Source organism: Silurus aristotelis (genome assembly GCF_946808225.1).
Source record: "Silurus aristotelis genome assembly, chromosome: 9".
Taxonomy (NCBI): Eukaryota; Metazoa; Chordata; class Actinopteri; order Siluriformes; family Siluridae; genus Silurus; species Silurus aristotelis.
In genome coordinates, this window is record NC_139582.1 from 27,462,194 (window position 1) to 27,483,705 (window position 21,512).

At 40.0% G+C, this 21,512-nt stretch overlaps 2 protein-coding genes across 7 annotated transcripts in view; one reads left to right on the plus strand and one right to left on the minus strand.

Annotated features, from left to right (window-relative positions):
* The first annotated feature begins 841 nt into the window (after positions 1–841).
* On the plus strand, positions 842–9,067 carry LOC310731007 (uncharacterized protein). The gene is made up of 10 exons (XM_083550287.1): positions 842–952; positions 1,064–1,240; positions 1,467–1,631; positions 2,291–3,649; positions 4,807–4,932; positions 6,421–6,543; positions 6,773–6,901; positions 7,002–7,208; positions 8,498–8,632; positions 8,931–9,067. Exons 1-10 carry the CDS (start codon positions 901–903, stop codon positions 9,062–9,064), a joined length of 2,607 nt encoding a protein of 868 aa, XP_083406413.1. The 5' UTR covers positions 842–900; the 3' UTR covers positions 9,065–9,067.
* A 2,809-nt stretch (positions 9,068–11,876) lies between these two features.
* The window catches only part of ptpn4b (protein tyrosine phosphatase non-receptor type 4b), a 36,158-nt gene continuing 26,522 nt past the window's right edge, over positions 11,877–21,512 (minus strand). For 3 of the 6 annotated variants that reach the window (XM_083550665.1, XM_083550668.1, XM_083550666.1), the window contains exons 15-27: positions 21,034–21,186; positions 18,194–18,353; positions 17,982–18,062; positions 17,834–17,890; positions 17,418–17,574; positions 17,007–17,179; positions 16,050–16,140; positions 15,891–15,952; positions 15,622–15,768; positions 14,986–15,114; positions 14,635–14,783; positions 13,526–13,661; positions 11,877–13,312 (exon numbers count right to left, since the gene is read on the minus strand). In XM_083550665.1, the coding sequence (XP_083406791.1) occupies positions 13,208–13,312; positions 13,526–13,661; positions 14,635–14,783; positions 14,986–15,114; positions 15,622–15,768; positions 15,891–15,952; positions 16,050–16,140; positions 17,007–17,179; positions 17,418–17,574; positions 17,834–17,890; positions 17,982–18,062; positions 18,194–18,353; positions 21,034–21,186 (1,600 nt within the window). In that variant the 3' untranslated portion in view covers positions 11,877–13,207. The remainder of the gene's footprint in view (positions 13,313–13,525; positions 13,662–14,634; positions 14,784–14,985; positions 15,115–15,621; positions 15,769–15,890; positions 15,953–16,049; positions 16,141–17,006; positions 17,180–17,417; positions 17,575–17,833; positions 17,891–17,981; positions 18,063–18,193; positions 18,354–21,033; positions 21,187–21,512) is intronic. The other 3 variants (XM_083550670.1, XM_083550669.1, XM_083550667.1) reach the window with 2 other exon arrangements.

The following is a 21,512-nucleotide window of genomic DNA, read 5'->3' on the forward strand; positions in this document are numbered from 1 at the left end:
AATTCTATACCAAATATATCTCATTAGAATTTTGCTCTAAATTCTACAGTGGCCTCCTCCATGAGCAATAAGATCATGTATGATGATATTATCATGACATATATGAAGTGATCAGTGCTTTCCAGTGACCAAAAGATCTTTCCTGATGGATTCCTTCCAGCAGTTTAATTCTGTTCATGCTTTGTAAGCTCATTATAAATGCTTTGGCAGGCCAATGAGACCACAAAAGTTTGGAAATAATGAAGAACGTGATCTCGAACATGATCGGATAATTCTGTTGCGGCCGGTTTATTTAAAATTATTGCACGATTGTCGGGCGAAGTTGTTGACAGCGATCCAGACGAACGGGAATGGACACAGGAGGCGTCTCTACTCGAATGATGGATCAGCTTGACTTGCTTTAACTGCTTGTGTGTCCAGGAGATAACAAGAATGAAGAGCAATTTACATTCCACAACAGAGAAAATGGACACCTTCAAGGGTGCTCCAAGGTTATAACTAACCCCCAACCCCCTTCCTGCCTTTATTATGTTTATTCCAGGATAATTCCCTGCTCATACCTTCTGCTTAAACCCACTTTGGTGAGTAGTAAAGGACTTTTTTTTTCTAGCATGTTCTATTTCAGCCATTAAGAAAGTCCTTTGAGAATCAGTGCTGTTTGACATCAAAACCATTAGTAAAATAAATCCCCAGATCCTAACTGGAGGCCAAGGATACATGGTATGCTGTTTAATCAAAAAAAGTTTTCTCTGTTTTCTCTCTGGTAACAAGAGGTGTGTCTATGAAGTGAAGCTGATGTACTTCTTGTGTCTCGTGCCCTCCCTCTGCACTTCCATTTCATCCCTGCTACACAACATTCCTCCTGTTAGTCCGAATACTGGAAAGCCACATTGGATATCTATGGAGGCTCTTGGAGCTACACTGCTTATTATGAATTGGGTCTTGGTTCTGGGTATGAGGAGTTTGTTGGGAAATTATTTTCTTGGTTTTTTGGATTTAGATTAATTGTACATGAAATGTAAAATTTTCTTAAGTTGTATGAAAATCCTGTTTTAACCTACAGGTGCTGCTGCCGCCGTTGATTGTGGCGGCTTTGGGCACCTCGAGAACGGGCGCACGTTTTTCCGTTACGGTGGACTGTACGTCACTTTCAGCTGCAATCCAGGGTTCAGGATGCACGGCCACCGCACCAGCAGCTGTGTGTCTGGCCAGTGGGTCAGACGTCCACCACTGTGTGTCGGTCAGTCAGTACAGCCTGTGAATGACTATAAACAGGTTTATTTATGCAAAAAAAGAAATCGTTTTAAGATCAATATAAATAGTTTTACTATAGAAAGAGTTTTAAGATATTTCAATGCAATATGTAGTATGGTATAAACTTCGGTTGGGTGTTTACGATGGCCTGTTGTTGTGATGTTGTTCGTCTGTCAGCTAAATTGTTTTGTCTGGTGTCCTCACCTTCTTAGCTCCAGGTTGCCGTAGTCCCGGGAAAATTCTGCATGGCAATGCATTGATGTCTCCTGATGGTTCACTGGTCCACTTCACCTGCAACACTGGCTTCGGGCTGTTCGGCTCACCATTTCTTTACTGCAAAGGCAAGAGCTGGAATGGCAGCACTCCTGTGTGTAAAGGTGGGCGATCTTGACGAGACTGCATACGAGGTGGTATCAAAAAAGTTTCGAGACCAGCTCTGTTTACAAGAAAGTACTTTATTTATCTATGTTTAGACACTATTACCAAAATAGTCCCCTTGCACAGCAATACGGCGCTCCCAAGTCTTCTTTTCGAAGTGCTGGATCGCCGCAGTGGCATCAAGACGGCGACCTTTGTGCTGGATGTTTATCCTCGGGACGAGGGCGAAATCTTCACGCACAAGTTGCAGAAGTTGTTCATCGGAGGCCTTCTTGATCTCTCTACACATTCCGGTGACCTTCTTCAGCTCTTGAAGCGTGCTTGTCAGCGTACGTCATGTCTAACTTATTTGTGGCAGATTTGCCCAGTTTTATCACGTTTGTTCGAACTCGCTGTCCATTATGAAATCACGACCACATCCGCGGTAAGAATAGCCCCAGTGAGCACCATTCGTCTCGAAACGTTTTGATACCAACCTCGTACAATACACAGGCAATTAAACCAGCCCCATGTCCATTACCTGTTCGTATTCCTATAGGTCTAATGGGTCCATCCCAAGCTGTTGGATGGATGCGTATTTATTTATTTTGAGATTACTGCTTAAAACACACCCAACAAATTTTGCACTTTTAATTTATGCCATCATTTCTGTTTTTAGAGTTAGACATCATGAACTTGTTCCAGCAGAAACAAACATTGTTATACAAACCTGGTATGGAGTTGAACCAAGAAATTACCGATCTGAAAACCCGTTTCAATCCTGTCGCAATCACAGCCGCCAAAGAGACCGTTCTAAGATCCTCTCTGCCCGGGGCTCCTCACGCCAAACCCCAGATGATTAAAGATGTGTCTGAGGATTTAAAGAGTCATCCAAACGCTCTAGAAAGTCTGTGGCATAAGCGGATTATTGCACGAGCAAGACTAGAGGCTAGAGGATTCGAACACGCACCAAATAACATGGCGGAACCCGTTACACGTGCAGAACCGTCCACTCCATTTGCTTTGTCTTCAAAACCCCCAACCATCATGGCGACTTCAGGTATAAACGATCAGCAAGAACTATCACCCACATTCCCAGATCAGATGCCTCCGTCCACACTCAAAGCAGAACACAAGAGCGGAAACTGTCTGACTTCAACAGCATCGATGCATCATGAAATTCCAATCACACCTTCCCAAGCCCTTGGTGAATCAACATGGACTAATGTGGATATGATTGAAACGACAGCTGATTCAGCCAGAACGTACACACAGGATGCCTCACGAGTATCCTCAAACGTTTCTAAGAATAATCAATTGTCAAGTCATTCGAGGATCAAAGCTTCTGCTGATAAAGATATCTTACAGCCTTTACAGGTCTCAGAGGGAGAGAGCAGTTCTGTCACTCCAACCAGCTCTATTGATTTTTCACGATCTGAAAACCAACCACAGACAATTTTCACACCTAGTTCCCTGCCATTCATTCCGTCTGGGAGCCAGGAGGGAGAATGGATCACTTCAGCAGCCGAGGATGGTGAAAACTTTCCAACAACACACACACCTGTCATTCAGTCCACTCCAGATGTTATTACCAGAGATCTTAACCCAAAACCTTTGCCAGCGGGCAACGCAATGGCAGATAAAGACCTCCTGGAGCCTTCGGGTGGTCATATAGATGAGGAATTATATGATATTTCCAGCTCTAATAGTATTCATGATCAGGAAAACGCAACAGTCAAGCAAATTGTGGTGAACCAAACATCGGGCTCTACCACAAAACCCAACGACCCTGTCGCCAATTCAGAAATTTCAGGTTTTGCAGTATCCTACGGCATTAAACGAAGGCCTGATTGTCCTTACCCTCCTTTACCTGCTCACGGAACGTTTTATTTTCATACGATACCCAACCCTGCTCCATTCCAGTTTAAGCATTACATACAATACGCCTGCTATGCTGGTTACACGCTGGCCAACGGGGACGTGTACAGCTACTGTCTACAGGACGGGCAGTGGAGTGGTGTCACGCCTAAGTGCATCGGTAAGCATTTTTTTTGTTCTATTTATTTACTTATATATGGGAACCCCGAACAAGGCCCATAACATGGTTGTATCTGGATAAGGGCCTTGTTTGGGGTACCCAGCAGTGACCCAGAAGCTTGATGGTAAAGGGATTTGAGCTGACAACTTGCCAAAAAACTTCCTTCACCACTGGGCTACCACTTTCCTAGATATTCCCCTGCTAAAATACAATATGAAGCAAATGTATGCTGAATGGTCCTATTGTGGATCCTTAAGCACCCATACAGCAATAGAAGGTGTATATTGTATATTGGCATGACTGTGCAATTCTCTTTTGCCTCACACTTACTTTTCCTAAACAAATGACTTGCACAAGTTTATTTCTGGTTCGGTGAGCGTACCAATACGTGTGTGGAATAGTAAACCAGTGTGTCCTATTACAGAATTTGGGGGGGGTACTCAAGACTCAGGAGAACATGTTGATTCTGGGACCCATGAGCTCGTGTCTATCCTTCTTTTTATCATCAGCAAGAAAAAAAAGGCTTTGCTTGGATGAAGAGTGCCATACCTATGGTAGATTTTGGAAGATTTGGAACAATCTCCCATGTTCCAATCAACCATATAAAGTGCATCAATACCTGCATCTCCTATAACCCTGATTCAGCTGCACTGCTGTACTCATTGTTACAGAAACCATGTGTTAAAGCTATTTAAAATCTCTGGAACCTGCGACCTGTACCTCAGACCAACCTGGGATTAGGCTGTAAATACCCAGGGCTATTAGAGTTCTGTTTGTCTCGTTATCTTTCTCCCGGAGAAGGTCTTGTGTACGTCCCAGTTCTATTAAGGCCTCACATTCTCAGCTACAGATACGTATGCTGACAACAGATTGTATTAGTAACAAGAAAAAACGATGAACAGGTTTCAGAGTTTGTATTTCCTCATGGGGACAATAAATTAGCCTGGACACTGAGCAGAACCTGAAAGGATGTGGCAATAAATCATTCCAGGAAGCAGAGGCATCCTTTCTATACACAGAGTTGATTCTTCGATCGAGTTCGAATTCCCACGTCGGGGAATTCGATCCGCATTCAGATATCAAACCAAGCGTCAACCGTAAGTCTGCATTGTAGAATAAATATATGTTACTGGGATTAATTATGTTTTTGCTAACAGGGTTAACCCCATGCATTATGAACAACGGTGGCTGCTCCCAAGTGTGCCGGCTGAACACGCACAATCGGGCCGAGTGTCGCTGTGAACCTGGCTTCCGGCTGCTGGGGGACCAAATGACATGTCGAGGTGAAATGTAATCCACTGCACACTTTATCCTGTAGAATCGTGTATATATAGAAACAATACTGGGATTGGGATGAGAATTTCTGGGACCATGATATGATTACAGTTAAACGATTCATGATTTGTATGACGCAACAAAAGATCTTCAATATGTGTTTAAGGAAGAATCCTGGAGTTAATATGTATTAACAATGGACATCATCTCAAAGCAGCTTTACAAGTCGGTATTAAAAGAACGTACAAGTCTGTTATTTATAATTGTAAGTTTGTCCCTGATAAGTGAGCCGGTGGAGACTGTGGTAAGGAAAAACTCCATGAGGAAGAAAGCATGAGAGAAACCAAACTTAAAAGAGAAACCAAACCTCATCTGGGTGGCACCAAATGTCCGTTCGACGTCGTTGAGTTTATCGCTTCAGCGATCTACGAGAGCAGAATCTTATAATAATTGGAATTTTCATTTGATTTATTCGTCGCACAGGCGCCCCGGTTCTCAAGCTGGTGCGCATCTGTTAGCAATCCAGTCGGACATCTGGATTTACTGCTAAACACCTTTTTAAATGCATGTTCTGTCGCTTTCGTGAGTTTCCCCCTGGCTGGGAATTCTTGTCCCGCACGAGTAACGAGGGCAAGTCACGGCAGGTATGGGACATTCTTTACTGTCGGTCATTCTTAGGCTCATGTTTGACTTTTTTTTTATTTTATTTTATTTATTTTTACGATTTCTGAGTTTCAGATTTGACTGGAAAAACAGTATGAGAGCAATTTGCCTCGATTGTAATGGGTTGTAATCTGGTCTCATTCAGAAGACAAAAGAGACCGTAGTGGGTCAATAAGACGTCCTACTTGGTCCTGAATGTGGGATCAGAAGGTCACAAGATCAAATCCCAGCACCACCAAGCTGCAACTGCTGGTCCAAAGCATTTAACCCTCAACTGCTCAGAAAAGATCATTCCCGCTCTGGGGATTTTAATGGCGTCTGCCAAATGGCATGAATGTAAAATACGATTAAACACTGTTAATCAGCTGTTGCTCTGAAATCACTCAAATTAGAAGAATTTCAGTACTGAGTCCAAACCAGAGCCAAACTGAGGAGGGGCTTTGAAGTGTATTTGATCTAAAATACATCCTCCATATGGTCTGGCATGTACTTTTGAGAGCAGCTTGTTTTTCCACTCATGATGAACATGATGTTTACTTGTACTCGTAAATGACTGAGTATGACTGAAAGGAAATGGTAAGTTCTCGTTGCCATATAGAGGCGGTGGTGAGTTTAGCAGCATTGCCTGAGAGTTTAATGATGCCATACTGAAATTCATGGGTTTTAGGCTGTAAATGATAAAAAAAAAAAAACTGTTATATACATACAGAATTATTCATTATATAAGAGGATATGAGCATCTTGCTGAGGTACAGCAAGATATGGAGTGTATTTCTGTGTTTACGCATTTGGAAATCTCTGTGTGATTGTCTGTGTGTGTATGTGGTTTGTAGATCTGGACGAGTGTGTGGAGGGTCTGCATGAGTGCCAGCAGGTCTGTGAAAACACCTTCGGCTCCTACAGGTGCAGCTGCACCTCTGGTTTTCAACTTTCGTTCGACAGGATTTCCTGCACTGGTGAGTTTGTTTGTTCCAGGATGCAACTCTTTCTCGTCCTGTCTGGAGTGTGTCTGGAGTGTGTGTGTGTGTGTGTGTGTGTGTGTGTTTGCACACATTTTTTATTTTTTTATTATAGAAACATTTCAAGCCCCTCCTAGATGTATTTAAATGTCCTGATGTTTGATGTGAACATTAATTCTGACTCGGCTGCTAGAAATATTATATACATCACGTCTCTCTTTTCCAGATGTGAACGAGTGCACGCTGCCTGCTGGCATGGCTCGCTGTGGGTTCGGATGCGTGAACACACCAGGTAGCTTCCACTGCCTCTGTCCTGCTGGGTATATCGCAAACATCACAGACGGACAGTGCGAAGGTCAGTCAATATGAAGTGTTTTTAAAATAGTTATGGGAAATGCCTTAAACAGAATTCTATCATATGATGCATGTAGGTTGAGATTTAGTATTTTGCGCAGATATCGATGAATGTATGGAGAACGGGGGTCTCGGGCCATGTGCGAGCGCATGCGTAAACACTCCAGGTTCTTTTCATTGCACTTGTCCGAATGGATACCAGCTGGCCGGGGACGGGACCACATGCATCTCAGAGTGTCCACCAGGATATCGTAGAAGAAACCCTTCAGATCCACCAGTGGGAAATTCAACTACACTGGCTTGTGTTGGTAAATGCATTTAGCGTAGCGCACATGCAGTACGATTTTACTGAGTTTTCTTTGGGAATTTTGAAAAAAGTTATTTTTCATTTGTAAGACTGAATTTGAAGGTTTCCTATTTTCTATTCTCGTTATTTGCATCCAGATTGACAACTGTCTCATTTATGCATCTCAACAGATTACTGTTAAATGTAGAGGTCGACCGATTGTGGATTTTCCAGATACCGAACGCTGGGTTGGATCGTAATTGCCGATAACCGATTAATCAACCGATTACTTTTTCAAGTGGATACTGGATAAAAAAATAAAATAAAAAAAAAACACTCAATGTAAAATAGTACTGAACTTTATTACAGAAAAAACTAAACAGCTGAATCATGAAAATGTGCTAAAGGAAATAAATATAAATATATTTATTAATAAATATAATTAATAAATGAAATGAATTAATATAATTAAATAGCCGTGTCATCGGTGATTGGTCTCTAGAGGCCGCTCTTGTTATGACAGCGAATGCAAGCCGGAAAAACTATCCTTACCGATAGTTTCAGCAAATTGGACTGATCGGCAAAACCAATGTATCGGTCGACCTCTAGGACCGTCAAAGCTGTCAATGCTGGGGATTTGAACTCATGACCTTCCGATTCGGAGTCTTACCCGCTGAGCTACCACTATGTCAGCTAATGGGACGGGATGTCAAATATAAAGATCAATACCACAAAGAAAGGTCATATTTATTAATAGGTGTGTACTAGTATAGTGTTGCCTAGTCAGTGGAGGTTCCTTCGTCTTCAGTAACGTCTTTATTCAGGGTCCGCAGCGTTTATATAACAGATTCGCTTTGCATTTAAGGTTCTATCAGGCAGGTGCAAATAAAAAAAATACATTTATTATATTAAGACCTTTCCTTTTTACCATTTTAGCCAATCAGCAAGCAAAAAATGGTCCCATACCCTCTTGACAATATGAATTTCTAACTTGTGATCACTGAGGGCCAAATATTGTTCAATCGCAACAAAATGTATCTGTTCAGTTGATGGTAGATGACTCGTTTGAATCCTAATTGTGTCAATCGCAGGAAGGAGCCTAGAAAGGGAATGACTTGCTTTCTTTTTCAATCAAAGAAACACCAGCCAATCATGTGCATGTGTGTGGATATGACATGGAAAAAGGGCAGACAGCACTCATGGGCAGGTGACCAAATTTTGGGAGTAAAAACGTGGCTAATTAGGTATGATAATGCATATTAAAACCTTGCCTGTATAGTGCGATCTAACGAACGTACACGTCTATTTCAGATATTAACGAGTGTGAGGAGATGCAACTTCACGAGCAGCACAAATGTGAATGGAGGTGTGTTAACTTGCCAGGTACACACCGCTGCGTCTGTCCACGTGGATACACGTGGCATCCCAATGGAAAACAGTGCAATGGTTAGTTTCTAAGTCAAATAGAGCTGAATATACACTGTATGGACAAAATTATTAGAACACCTGACTTTTCCCAGCCATATGTCCTTCTTCCCCAAACTGTTACCATAAAGTTCTAGGCACACAATTGGATAAGACGTAGATCTTTGCTTGCGCCAGAAGACCCAAACCTGTTTGAACATTACAATGGATTACACAGGTCTTGAATGGCCCGCTCTAGAACTCTGGACCTCAAACCTATTGACTTTCTGGAATCTGAACGATATCCAATTGATGTGGCTTGTGCTTTTCTTTTTTGCAGATATCAACGAATGTAGACTGAGGAATGGGGGCTGCTCTCACACATGCAAGAACCACAGAGGCGGCTTTAAATGCGCTTGTCCTGAAAATTCCAGTGTTTCTCCCTACAACAAGAAGAAGTGCCAGCCAGTTTAACGTATAACAGATAGATACAAATTTAATTCACTCTGGATGGGATTAACAACTTGTATCATGCCACGGTGTTTGTTTGACAGGTGTTTCTTTTGCCTACGTCTTCCCTGTTCAAACAACTAATACCTCTGAATATCTGCTCAGGGTTTGAGGCATTAGCATCATCTGGGTTCAAATAAATAAATAAATAAATAAACCAACATGAAGACCAAAGAGGTGTCTATGGGAGAACAAACAAAGTCATCTGAGAATCCATCAAGCACCAGACACAATTTCGGTCAGTCAGGGAAATCTGCAGTTGATGACAAAGTCTTGACTTTATCAACAACCTCCTACAACACAGGAGTGAAGGAAACTCAACGATAAGAATCAGAAGGCCTTGTACAGAGATGAGTTACAAAAGCTTTGGGATAAGTCCTAGTGATTGACTTGGCCTGTGTGAAACCTTCCTTGTTTTTCTCCTAAATTAAATCTTTGGTAGAGGTCCATCTTAATTCCAATTACATATGCCAAAACAGACAGGAACTAAAAGGAGCTGTGGTACAAGTCTGGAGAAGCATCACAAAAATGTGAATCGTTCATTTTAAACAGCTTAAAAAATGTTAGGCAAGGGATATGCAACCAAATTTTCAGTGTTGTTTACTTTAATGTACATTTACAGTTCTTTGTTTCTATACATTTGCCCAAACCTTACACAATGCTTTAAGTATCTCTTTTTCCAGGTACTTTTCCTGACCTACTGTTATTTTCCTGACTGGCCATGTTAAATGAAAATGAAAAAGCCAACAAAGCGTATTTTCAGAACACTTTTAATATATAACAACGTATTTACAAATATTTAACATTTGACACTATGTAGTTAGGAGATGTTCCTACAGGTGTCGCTATTTAACAAATTTCCGACATAAATATAATTTCACCATTGGCTCCTCTTGTAGCCCATAACTACAGTAAGAATAAAGTAGCGCAACAGGCTACGAAGTCAGCTGCAAAGTGTTGTCTTTCTTTCTTTCTTTCTTTCTTTCTTTCTTTCTTTCTTTCTTTCTTTCTTTCTTTCTTTCTTTTTTTTTTTCTTTTCTTCTTCTCGACTTTAAATTACAAAAATACCGCTGTCCCCCAACACAATATTAATAGCAAATCTATAACTTAAGATTCATCACAACACGCACGGAAGCTCGCATGTCTGCTTGATAGACGTTCGATAGGACGAAACGAAAATGAACAAACAAACAGGGACGAAAAACGTGGTTGGTCCTGGAAGCCAGATTCCTTATACGTCGTGGTAAAAACGGGGACAGATGGAGTAAAGAGCAAGACGTAAAAACAGTAGTCGTTTTTTTTCTCCCCAGTTTCTTTGGGAGATTAACAACATGGTATTCGGGCTAAATTTTTTTTCACATTTTTAGAGGTTTAGCAGATTAAATTTTTTTCACAATGGATAAGTAAGAAAATGATCAGTAATCAGTGCATTTCTAGGCACCTCCGAAATCAAGTATATAGCAATTTTATATCAGTTTTCATTGAAAGGAAACCGCTTATTGCGTCATCTGAGATCAACAGCATCTTCATCTCCTTTGGCAAGAGATTACCTTTAACAAAATCAGGCTTCGGTACAATAGGGATAAAGATGCCGAGTCAGAGTTCGAGCCTCAGCAAAACCTTGATCCCTTGAGAAATGCCCTTAACACTACCTGCCACAAGGGGGCACCACATCCTAGCTGATTCAACAGTCCTAACAAGCTGAGCTATCCAAAGAGAAAAAATAAAGTAACGTGTTGTTCTAAGCAATAGAGATTACATTTCCCCTCATTTTAGAAAGGTGCCAAGTCAGATTTATGGAATATTTAACTTTGTTAGTCAAGTATTTTGTACCAGTTTTTTGGTCCGCTTCCAGAGGCTGGTCTTATAGCACCTTAACCTTCATTTCTCAAGAACGAAAGACAGGGTCAGGAGCATCATTTCATTAGCCAGTTACAGCGATCTGATCTATAGCACCTTTACCCTGGGTAGTTTGAACAGGGACGAGCAGAGAATTCGACAAAAAATGATATACAGGAAGTATTATAGGAAGGAAACTGTATATCTACTTTTTTTTTTGTACATGTATAAAGCATCTTAGTTTAAACCAATTTTTTCCAATAGTGCAACTTTTTACACTTTTACACAAACCTTTTTTCTCCTGCCTGTTGTAATTCCTGTATGACAGAATGATGGATCCAACGTCCAAGTAGCGGTAAGTGTTAAAAAAAAAAAAAAAAAAAAAAAAAAAAAAAAAAAAAAAAAAAAAAACTATAGCAACCTTTTTATATAATTAATTTGTTCATTTGTTTACAGATTAGTAAAAAAAAAATTTTTTTTACTAATTTGTTCATTGTTTTTACAAATGTATTCATTTGTTTTACAGATTTGTGTAATTTGTTTTCAGATTTGTTGATTTATTTATTTTATTTTATTTTTTTTTTTTACAGATTTGTTCATTTCTTTTCAGATTTGTTGATTTATTTATTTTTTTAATGGATTTGTAAAATTATTATTATTTTTTTTTTTTTACAGATTTGTTCACATTGTTTTTACAAATGTATTCATTTGTTTTACGGATTTGTAAATTATTATAATTTTTTTACGGATTTGTTCGTTTCTTTTCAGATTTGTTGATTTTTTTTTTTTTATGGATTTGTAAAATTAGTTGTGAGGGTTTTTTTTACGGATTTGTTCACGGATTGTTTACTTTTTTTGGACCAATATTTTCATTTGTTTTCAGATTAGATTATTATTTATTTTTTAGATTTGTTTTGCGGGTTTTTTTTCCCCCAGATTTGTTCATTTGTTTTCGGTTTTGTTCGTTTATTTGTTTTTTGATCATTGGTTTTCCGATTCGTTCACTTGTTTTGAACTTCTCGATCACCGTAGACAAGTACTGTAATATAGCATCATTTCTTTAGCCAGTTCAGGGGTCTGCTCTATAGCACCTTTACACAAGGTAGTCCATGCCTGGGACAATATCCTATCAAATATTATTTCCATGGCCCCATATAGGAGCTGGTCCTTTAGTACCATGGTTATTTAGGAATAGAGGCTCAGGTGATGCTAGTTATCCGATACTGATATACAGTAGGGCTGCAATAGAACTTTTTGTTAGATAGATAGAGGGTTGGGGGGTACAAGGTACAGGAGTCTGGGCCTATTGCACCTTTACATCAGTTAGCCAGGTGCAGAAACGAGGCCTACAGCATTTACTGTAGTTATCCAGCGAGACATTTTTTTATTGTGAGATAACAGTAGTCTGCTAAAGAAAGAGTTTTCTTGTCAAAAATGTAGTACAAACACACTCAAAAGTTTTCCGTCGACATGCAGCAGGTAAACGCAATTCACACGAGGTTCAAATATATGATGGATTTTAGCGACGTCATCGTTTGACCCGTAGCCTTGAAAGAAATGAAATAAAAGGTCATGCCAAATCCTGGTCCGGCGTGTCGTGTACCGTAGGGAAAATGTTACTGCGAACTTTCGCTAGCAAAGGAACGTTTTCTCATTATTTCACACGCCGGATACAGTACAGGAATAAACCCTTAGCTGCCGGCCTAAACCTTGATACGAATTCGAAACAAACCTATACGGAATGAGTGCCTTTTTTTTTTCTCCTCGTTTTAAAGAGTTGTTTTCGAAGCATCGGCGCGAGGAAAACTTCCTGCCGCAAAATTCCCGAGGACTTTGGAAAGACAGGACTTGGCCTACCATGAAATGAAATGGCGAAACGGCAGGGGGAGGGACGGGGGGGGCCTCTTTAACCCGGTAAAATCATAAATAGCATTGAACAGTGGAAACAGAGCGATTTAAGGGTTTTGTTCCAGGTCGGCTCATTTCAGTGTATGGCACTACAAGAAGTCACATTCTGCGGTTTTTCCGTCGGGTTTCGCCTTCCGCCATGAACGTTACCCCACCGTTACAAAGCGAATGATTATGCAACACCCTGATGCATTCCGCCCCCTTTCTACTAAATCCCCCTTTTTCAAGTGGTCATTTGTTCTAAAGTGCAAATAGTGCTTTTTGTCGCCTGTGTTCCAATTTCGCAGGGGTCGTCCACCAGGAGGCGACAGAGGGACGGTTGCAAGTCGCAAAAAGGAATCCAGGACAAGGGCAGCTCTTTTATTCCTCGGTTGCGCACGCGCTCGACTCCGGCGGATCCAGAGGCTTTACGATCTCTTCGTTATACACTCTCAGTATGGCTTCACATACAAACCGGTACTGACTCTGTAAACGTAGTAAAACGGGGAAAAATTCAGGGATGGAATTATGTATAAAAAAACAAACAAACAAAAGAAAAAGTTTTGAGGTCACAAACTGATTGCATGGCCTTTAAAGTATTTAGATCGATTTTTATCTTTTTTATCTATTTTTTTTTTAACTCCGCCCCCTGAATTGTTAAAAAAAAAAAAAAATAAATAAAAAAGTATATATACTCACTGCAGTTTGGATCATCATGGCTCGCTGGTCTCTCATGGTCCGAACGATGTCCAACGGGTAGACATCTTGACTCCGCTCGATCAGACACATCGCTGTCTCCATGGTGATCAGAACGCCCGTGCGACCGATCCCGGCGCTGCGAGGGGTTTCGAGAAGGACGAGATCATATCGAGCAGCTGATTATGACGTACTAACGCCATTGGATTAGCAACATAATGAATGACGACAGAATACAATATATTTACTCATATATAAATAATATACCTATATACAGTGGTGTGAATAAGTGTTTGCCCCCTTCCTAATTTTTTGCATGTTTGTCACACTTTAACATTTCAGATCATCAAACTAATTTAAATATTAGTAAAGATAACACAAGCGAACACAATTCTGTGAATTACAACAATTCTGCATAGACGAGTGGACGAAAATTCCTCCGCAGCGCCGTAACAGACTCATTGCAAGTTATCGCAAACGCTTGATTGCAGTTGTTGGCGCTAAGGGCGGCACAACCATTTATTGGGTTTGGGGGGGGGGGGCAAACACTTTTTCACACAGGGCCATAAAGTTTTGGATTTTGTTTTCCCTCAATAATAAAAACCTTCATTTAAAAACTGCATGTTGTGCTCACTTGTGTTCTCTTTTACTAATATTTAAATTAGTTTGATGATCTGAAACATTAAATAAAGAAATCAGGAAGGGGGCAAACACTTTTTCACACCACTGTATATATAATATAATGTTCATTATGTAACATATAATTATTTGTAACACTATAACAATTATATTTACATAATTATGTATAATATACACACAAAATATCATTAATATAATACAATATAAATAATGAATAAAAAAGTTACAATACATTCCAAAATGATTTGTTACAATTTAGAAAATATTAAAATAATATTGTACACTTTGTATATATAAACAATATGTACAGAAAAAACAGCGTATCGACATTTTTATGGACTTTGTTTTGCAGATTTACCCATTTGAACGGTTCAATATGATGATGGAAGAAGAAAATAAATGATTGGTGATGATTAATATTGACTCATACACACATCAAAAGAACTTGGTGGGAAACTTGTAATCGTTCTGACCTGCAGTGCACCACCACAGGGTCCTGGGAGTCTCCACGCTTGCTGCGCACCAAGCTGACGAAGCTCAGGAAGTCAGTGGAGTCATCTGGAACGCCGTGATCAGGCCAGGCCATGTACTGCATCTGACAAATGTTCCTCTCTTCTTTAGTCTACACACACATACACAGTACAGGCATGTGTGTGTGTGTGTGTGTGTGTGTGTATGTGTACATTTATATATATATATATATATGCATGGATTTAAGTTTGATGCATTATATAAATACTTGTTTCATAAGAAATTTTAAATATCACCAAACAATATAACTAATTTCTACTAATGTATTGCTACCATCATATCGTGTGCCTCACCTCCAGGTGCGTTAGGGTCAGCCCTCGGAGCAGGTACGCGGATTTGCCGTCCTCGGACACACAGGACACCTGGAAGATGTCGTAAGTGCCTGTGGCGGAGACGTTTGGCCAGTACTGGTGGCACTTCACCTGAAATAGTGAGTCAAAGCACTTTATAGTCGAGTTCCTATAAATATTCATCAGGCTTTTATTTCATTCGTGTTCTTGAGATCACATGATAAAAAGTCTGAAAGCCCTTAAAAGGTAGAAATTCGGTCATAATTTTAAACGGGTCTTCATTTTCTGAAGTCCGTGTAACGCCACGCCAACTATAACGCTCATTCAAATGCTCTGGCAGAATTGTCGAATTTTTTTATTTGTATTGTTTGTTCATTGGTTTCCATAATGTTGTAGTTCTTTCTGTTGCTAGTCTTAAAAAAGACAAAAAAAAGTCTCAAATGTAACGATCCAAATTAAATTCGCTGTATTGCGACTACAAATGAGACCGACATGCAACAGCCAATCAGCTTTCGGTTATTGTTGCTCAGGTTGTACCGCAAACGTAAAAAAAACCCTGATTTTATTTTCGTTACGGGGAAGTGCGGGTTTAGTGATACTTGAAAAAAAATTGATTTGAAAAGTAAGCGGCGCGCATACCCTGCCCCGTTCCACCTGCGTGGTGAGCATGACCACCAGGGAGGCGCTCTGCTCCCACACCATCCGCCAGAAATCGCAACAGGTGCCAGGTAATGGGCCCTGGCATGCAATGTACCGCCTTACGCCACCTCCGCCTGGTATCTCCATCTTAGGACCAAAAAAAAAACCAAAACAACAATGCTACAATGCTACCACATGGTTAAATAGTATTAGATTTTAAGCCTAAAAAGATTTTGGTGGCAAATTTCTGACATTAATTTTGGACTTACATTAATGTAATTGGCATTGATGTAGTCCTCTGCCCCCTTCAGGACAACTCGAGTTGCGTCGTCTGCAAAAAATAAAATAAATAAAATTCAAACACAGCGCTTACTTTATCCTAACAAGAGCGAACTCAGTGGAATGCACACGCTGTTGTGTTTACTCACATGGTGAAATGTCCCGATAGCGATTTTTCGAGAGGTTCTGCGGTAACCTGGCACAGGACATAGACATTCCCGGTCGCTTCCGGTACAGTTGCTAAAGGAGACGGGGAGATATTTTGAAACAATGAGACAGGAGACAATAGAATAAAGATGCGTAAGGCTTTAAAGTTCGAGTACAGGGTTTTTTCCTCTCTCGCTTTATGCATGTGAGGTAGGTCATCTTTTTGGAAGCTCATGCCATCATTAGAGCTCACAGATCTAAACTATGACTGAGGTAAATGAAGCTGAATGTTGTCAACTCTGACACTGTTTAATCAGTTTCAGGTGTCGGGAGTGGGAGCGAACTATTACAAATATATTTACAAATATAATGCTGTGATTTATGATAGATATGAATAAATGATACATGAATAATAATACATTTCAGCTACTGTGTTTTTAAATTTAGTTTGCGTTTTATCTCTAAACTTAGAGGTACAGCAGCCTTGCGCACACAGCACGCAGTGTCAGTGATTCGCCTCTAGAGGCCGCTCTCGTACTGTAAAATGACGCCGCTTCTTGCAAAACCGATGAATCAGTCGACCGCTACGATGGAATCATTACAGACTTGATATATAGTGTTAATAATACACATATTTATACATATATTAAGCAGATAGGTTTTTTCTATTATTCATGTGATGAGCACAGGGGAGGTTACCTTTGAGGATTAAACTTAAACCATGAAGAAGGATTTGGACTGCGACTCAAATATACTGTCTGCTGTAATGGTTTCTACCTCATACTATCTCAAGGAGTTGTTCTTTGCGACTTTCTTGCTCATTAGGTATAAACTGGGATTCATTTCTGACCAGCGTCCACTGTTAAAAGCGCTATACAAATGAAATCGAATTAAATATCAATAAAACGGCACCAATAAACTGGTTAGAATCCGTAAAATAAATAAGGATGTGCACTCACGTCGAACTGTGCGTGCACGGAGCCGGTGTTCAATCCGTCCCTCAGCATCTGGAAGGACGATTTCCATCCGTCGGGATCCGAGTGCGAGCGATCCAACCCGCAGCTTTCCGGAATGTACTGGAACTCCGGCTCCAAATCTAGCTTCTCCTCCTCTTCGTCGACGTCGTAGATTGCTGCAATGAGTTCCACAAGGCCGGAAAATCATGAACGCCCATGAGGTATTCGATGAACAACAATGTTTAATGGCAATTGTTTCCATTTATAGTAACATAGAAATAACAATTTAGTTGTTTTCTGGGGGGGGGGGGACGGGACTGACGGTTAACTAAACCTAGCCAACACGTTCCGACCAATCAGAACCGAGAATTAAGCAGCGAATAAATTTTGTATGCATCTTGACCGGTCTCTCACCATTGGGCCTCACGAGCAGAATGAGCTCTCCCGATTGGTTTTCACAACTGGCCTTGATTAGCATGACAACGTCGTCGTGCGTGTAGTCCGAGATGTCCCGCCCGTTGATCAGCACCACCTGGTCCCCCTCGTTAAGTCGCGGTACACACAGGTCAGCCTGGCGTGATGTAAAGGTCGCAGGTGAGTACGCAATACACAGGATTCAATTTACAAAAAAAAAATATTCGACTTATCAATGTTTTACCGCTCACATTATTACTTATATTTTTTCGACATGCTAGCCCACGATCCTGATTGTACGTAGTCTCGATTACTTGGTCATGTGACCGGGTATTGAGTTTTCAGTATCCAGACCACACAGAGAGCTGATTATGACGCACCGTAAAAAAAAATGTGCGCAACAGTTTGCAGCTTACCACGGTTCCGGGTGCAACACGAGACACAATGATCGGCATCCTCTGATCAGCGCCACCCTGTGGATGGAGGACAGGATATGTTCCTAATACAAAGTCTTTTTAGGAACCAATAAAAAAAAATAATAATAAAAAAAAATTGAAAATGTACCTTGACGTTGAATCCGAACCGCCCGTTTTCATCCGGCTTCATTTTGATCAGCACGAGGTTGTCATGTGGAACTGCGCCGTTCTGCACGGGGAGGAGAACAAAACCTCGCAGTGATCAAACGTACGTTTATTAGTAGCTTTTATTTTCGTGTTTTAATGTCTCAGCAAAGAAACTGCTCAAATAGAAGCATAGAAAATGAAAAAAAAGCTCACCATGCTCTTATCTGAAGCTACAGGCACGTCGTAGAGTTCGGAGGCCTGGTCGTCAAGCTCCAGCTCGGATCGGGATTGGCTGATGTGACTAATCAGGTTCTTCCTAGACTGCTTTGGTGGAAGAGCAGGCGGTTGGCTGTCGATCGCACTGTCTGGAGACCTGCAAGGTAGAGCAACGGTAACGATCATCAGAAGGCTGGTGATATCTCCTGTCCATCAGCTAGATATAAAAAAAAAAGAGGAACATAATACGCTTGATCTTCTTACAACGCTTGGGTATAAGAAAACGGAGAATCCGATTATTACCATAACGAGAAAACAGAATAGGCTCACGGGCCTGTAGATGGAAATGTAACCAGGCCTGGCCTTGGTCTTCTGACACACATACTGTACACACACACATGCAGCCTTATTAAGAATGCTCTGATTACAAGCATGAAAGCAGTCCTGCTTAGATCTCTGACAATGCTGAGCATGAAGCAGTTTAAATGAAGTACAAACCACAAAACCAGTCGAAACATACATTTCGTGGTTCTTGTTTAAAAAATGCTTGGTTTTTAGAGCGGACATGCCATTAGTGGGGCATCGCTGACTAGAAACGTTGCCAGTCCCTGCTTTTGTTTCAGTGTGTGTGTGTCATTTCCAGATGAATTACTACCACAGCACACTTAATGATGAAATCCCGTTTACACAACTAATATTCCTGAGAAAATCAAACGAGTAAAAACACAGTTCTCCTGCAGACAAAATATAATTGAATTTTTTTAAATTTTTTTAATACACAGTGCACAGTTGTCTACATATGTATATGGTATTGTGCGTTTGGTAACAAAAAAAGAATAATAAAAATAAATCCTGACCTAACCACCGTGTGGCATTAAGCCGAACAAAAACCAAATGCTAGTTTCCACTCAGCGTGTAAAGCTAAAATAAGTGCATGTGCAGTGTGGAAACTGTAATGACTCAAATATGAACAACCCCCCCACCCTGATATGTAATTCGTTTTTTTTCCCCACCCAACATGTAATTCTACAGTTTATGAAGCTCAGCACAGCTCCAGGACTCGACTGGAAGTTTCTCAGTGGCCCAACAGTTTAGGGGGGTGTTTTTATTATTTTTATTTGCCAGCGATCAAAAGATATGCAGCAAATATCTCAAACAACTGCGGTCTGTTAGGCGTGAGATGTTTCACATAGTGCACTTCTACACGCCCACCACAGCTTTTAAAAAAAAAAATAGATTTAATCTTGCATATAGTCATAATCCAAAAAAACCCAAAAAAAAAAACCTGTTGGTGTTGCAGCAGTAACAAGTAATTCTGAAAAGAATTCGGCCATTATTAGTAAAAATAAAATTTCAAAAATGGGGTGTAAAATACCGATGAATATAGATATGATATAAAAAAAAATGTCCAAATGTATGTTGAGCCCAACCACCACAGTTAGGAGTTTGTTAAACCCCAATTTCAAAACCATGGGCACTTTATATAAAGAATTGGAGATTTGGCTTTAAAAGGATAAACCAACATAAAGACCAGAGTAATGTTTATTTGAGCCGTTTTGAAGCCATAAATCGAAGACAAAATGATCAGAACCGTTGCAAAAGCATTAGGGCGTGTCCAGTAGAACAATTTGGAAGCTCCTGAGAAGACATTCAAATCTTACAGTTGACGTTGAGATTTGAAAAGAAAAGACAAAGGAAATGACCGACAATCACCATTGGACAGGGATGAAGTTAGACACCATTATAGAGGCCATAGGTCTAAGTGTAAATTAGTCATCCGCAGTAAGGATTAATTAAAATTCTCCAAAAAAGAGAATGAGATGAGCTACAAAAAGTCTCCAAACACAATGAACTGTAATCTACTGAAAATATTATGAATGTAAATCAACTAAAATATTGGAAATGGTAAGCAGCGGAGGAGGAAAGGATCTGCTCATGATCCGCAACGTACAAGAACAACGGCTTTGGCTTGCATGGCTGCTTTTGGAACAAGTTCATTCAACTTTATTGATGATTGACCAAAAGCTTCATCAGGAGAAAATCAAGTGGAGTGACTGGAAGAGTGACCACCAGTATTATTGTGGAGATTTCATTCTGATTTTAAATCGATTTATTGTGACTCCTAATGCTCGATTGGTTTTTTGTTTAAATGGCAGTTCCAGGGTTGTCGTTTGAGGACCCCTGTTTTAGACTGTCGATCACCAGAGCTTATGCCAACTAGGGATGCATTTAACTTCCTAAAGTGAGTGAGGACTGAAACCACTCAAACAACTGAAAGAAGCTGTAGTACAAATGTGTAAAAGAAAGAGCCTACAAAAAAAAAATGTATAATAAAATTGCTTGAAGACTATGTTTCAATACTTTTTCTAAAAAAAAAAGTTCTACAAAACATCTAAATGAAAAAAAATGATCATTTATTAATCATTAAATAAAATTAAATTAATAACAAAAATTTAATAAAAATATATATTAGCTAACTATGTAACTAACTGTATTTATGTGGAAGTAGATTTTGGTAAAAAGTCCAAAAATTACGTTTAAAGCTTTAATATTGCCTTAAAATCTTTAAGATTGTAATATTTATTAAATTATGTAAAATCTAGATTTTTATTTAGATCTTTTTTTTTTTTAATTCATGGACCCAAACATCACTTCTGCAAAGCTAATAAAAGCTTCTTAGATTAAAAAGAAAATATCTGGCAACAAAATATTCCTCTTGAATGCATCATATTTCTACAACATGGTTCGTTTTCCTAAAATGTTTATTTATACTGCTAATAACCAAGCAGACGCTATACAGAAAATCCAAAGTACATCATTAAAACAAACAGACTTACGGGGTCGAGTCCAGGCTGATGCTGTTAGCCTGTGTTGATGATGCTGATTTGTGGTTGGTGAACGCTTGGCACGCCGAGTCATCGATCACGTGATCTACCAGATGCCCGATGGAGGACGGCCGGATCCGGGTGCCATCCGCTGCGAATATGGAACTGCAAGTAACAGGCGACAGTCACAGTCACTTGGGCGAGTGTGTGTATGTGTGTGTGTGTGTGTTCTCTTAAATTCTGGGAAAAGGAAATGCAAATCCTTGGGTTTACCTTGAAGAGGCTTTCTTATGCGCAAATGAGAAATTTGCATGCTAACAGGTGAAAAGCTGGATTATTATAGTTCAATATACATTAATATTTTTTTACTATCTGACTTCGATCCACCTGAGGCAAATTCAATTGATTGAACATGACTTGGAAAAGGCTGTCTATGTCGTGTCTAGCCGTCATAGAAAAAACTGTAAATGGCATGACCAGCCATCTCCAGA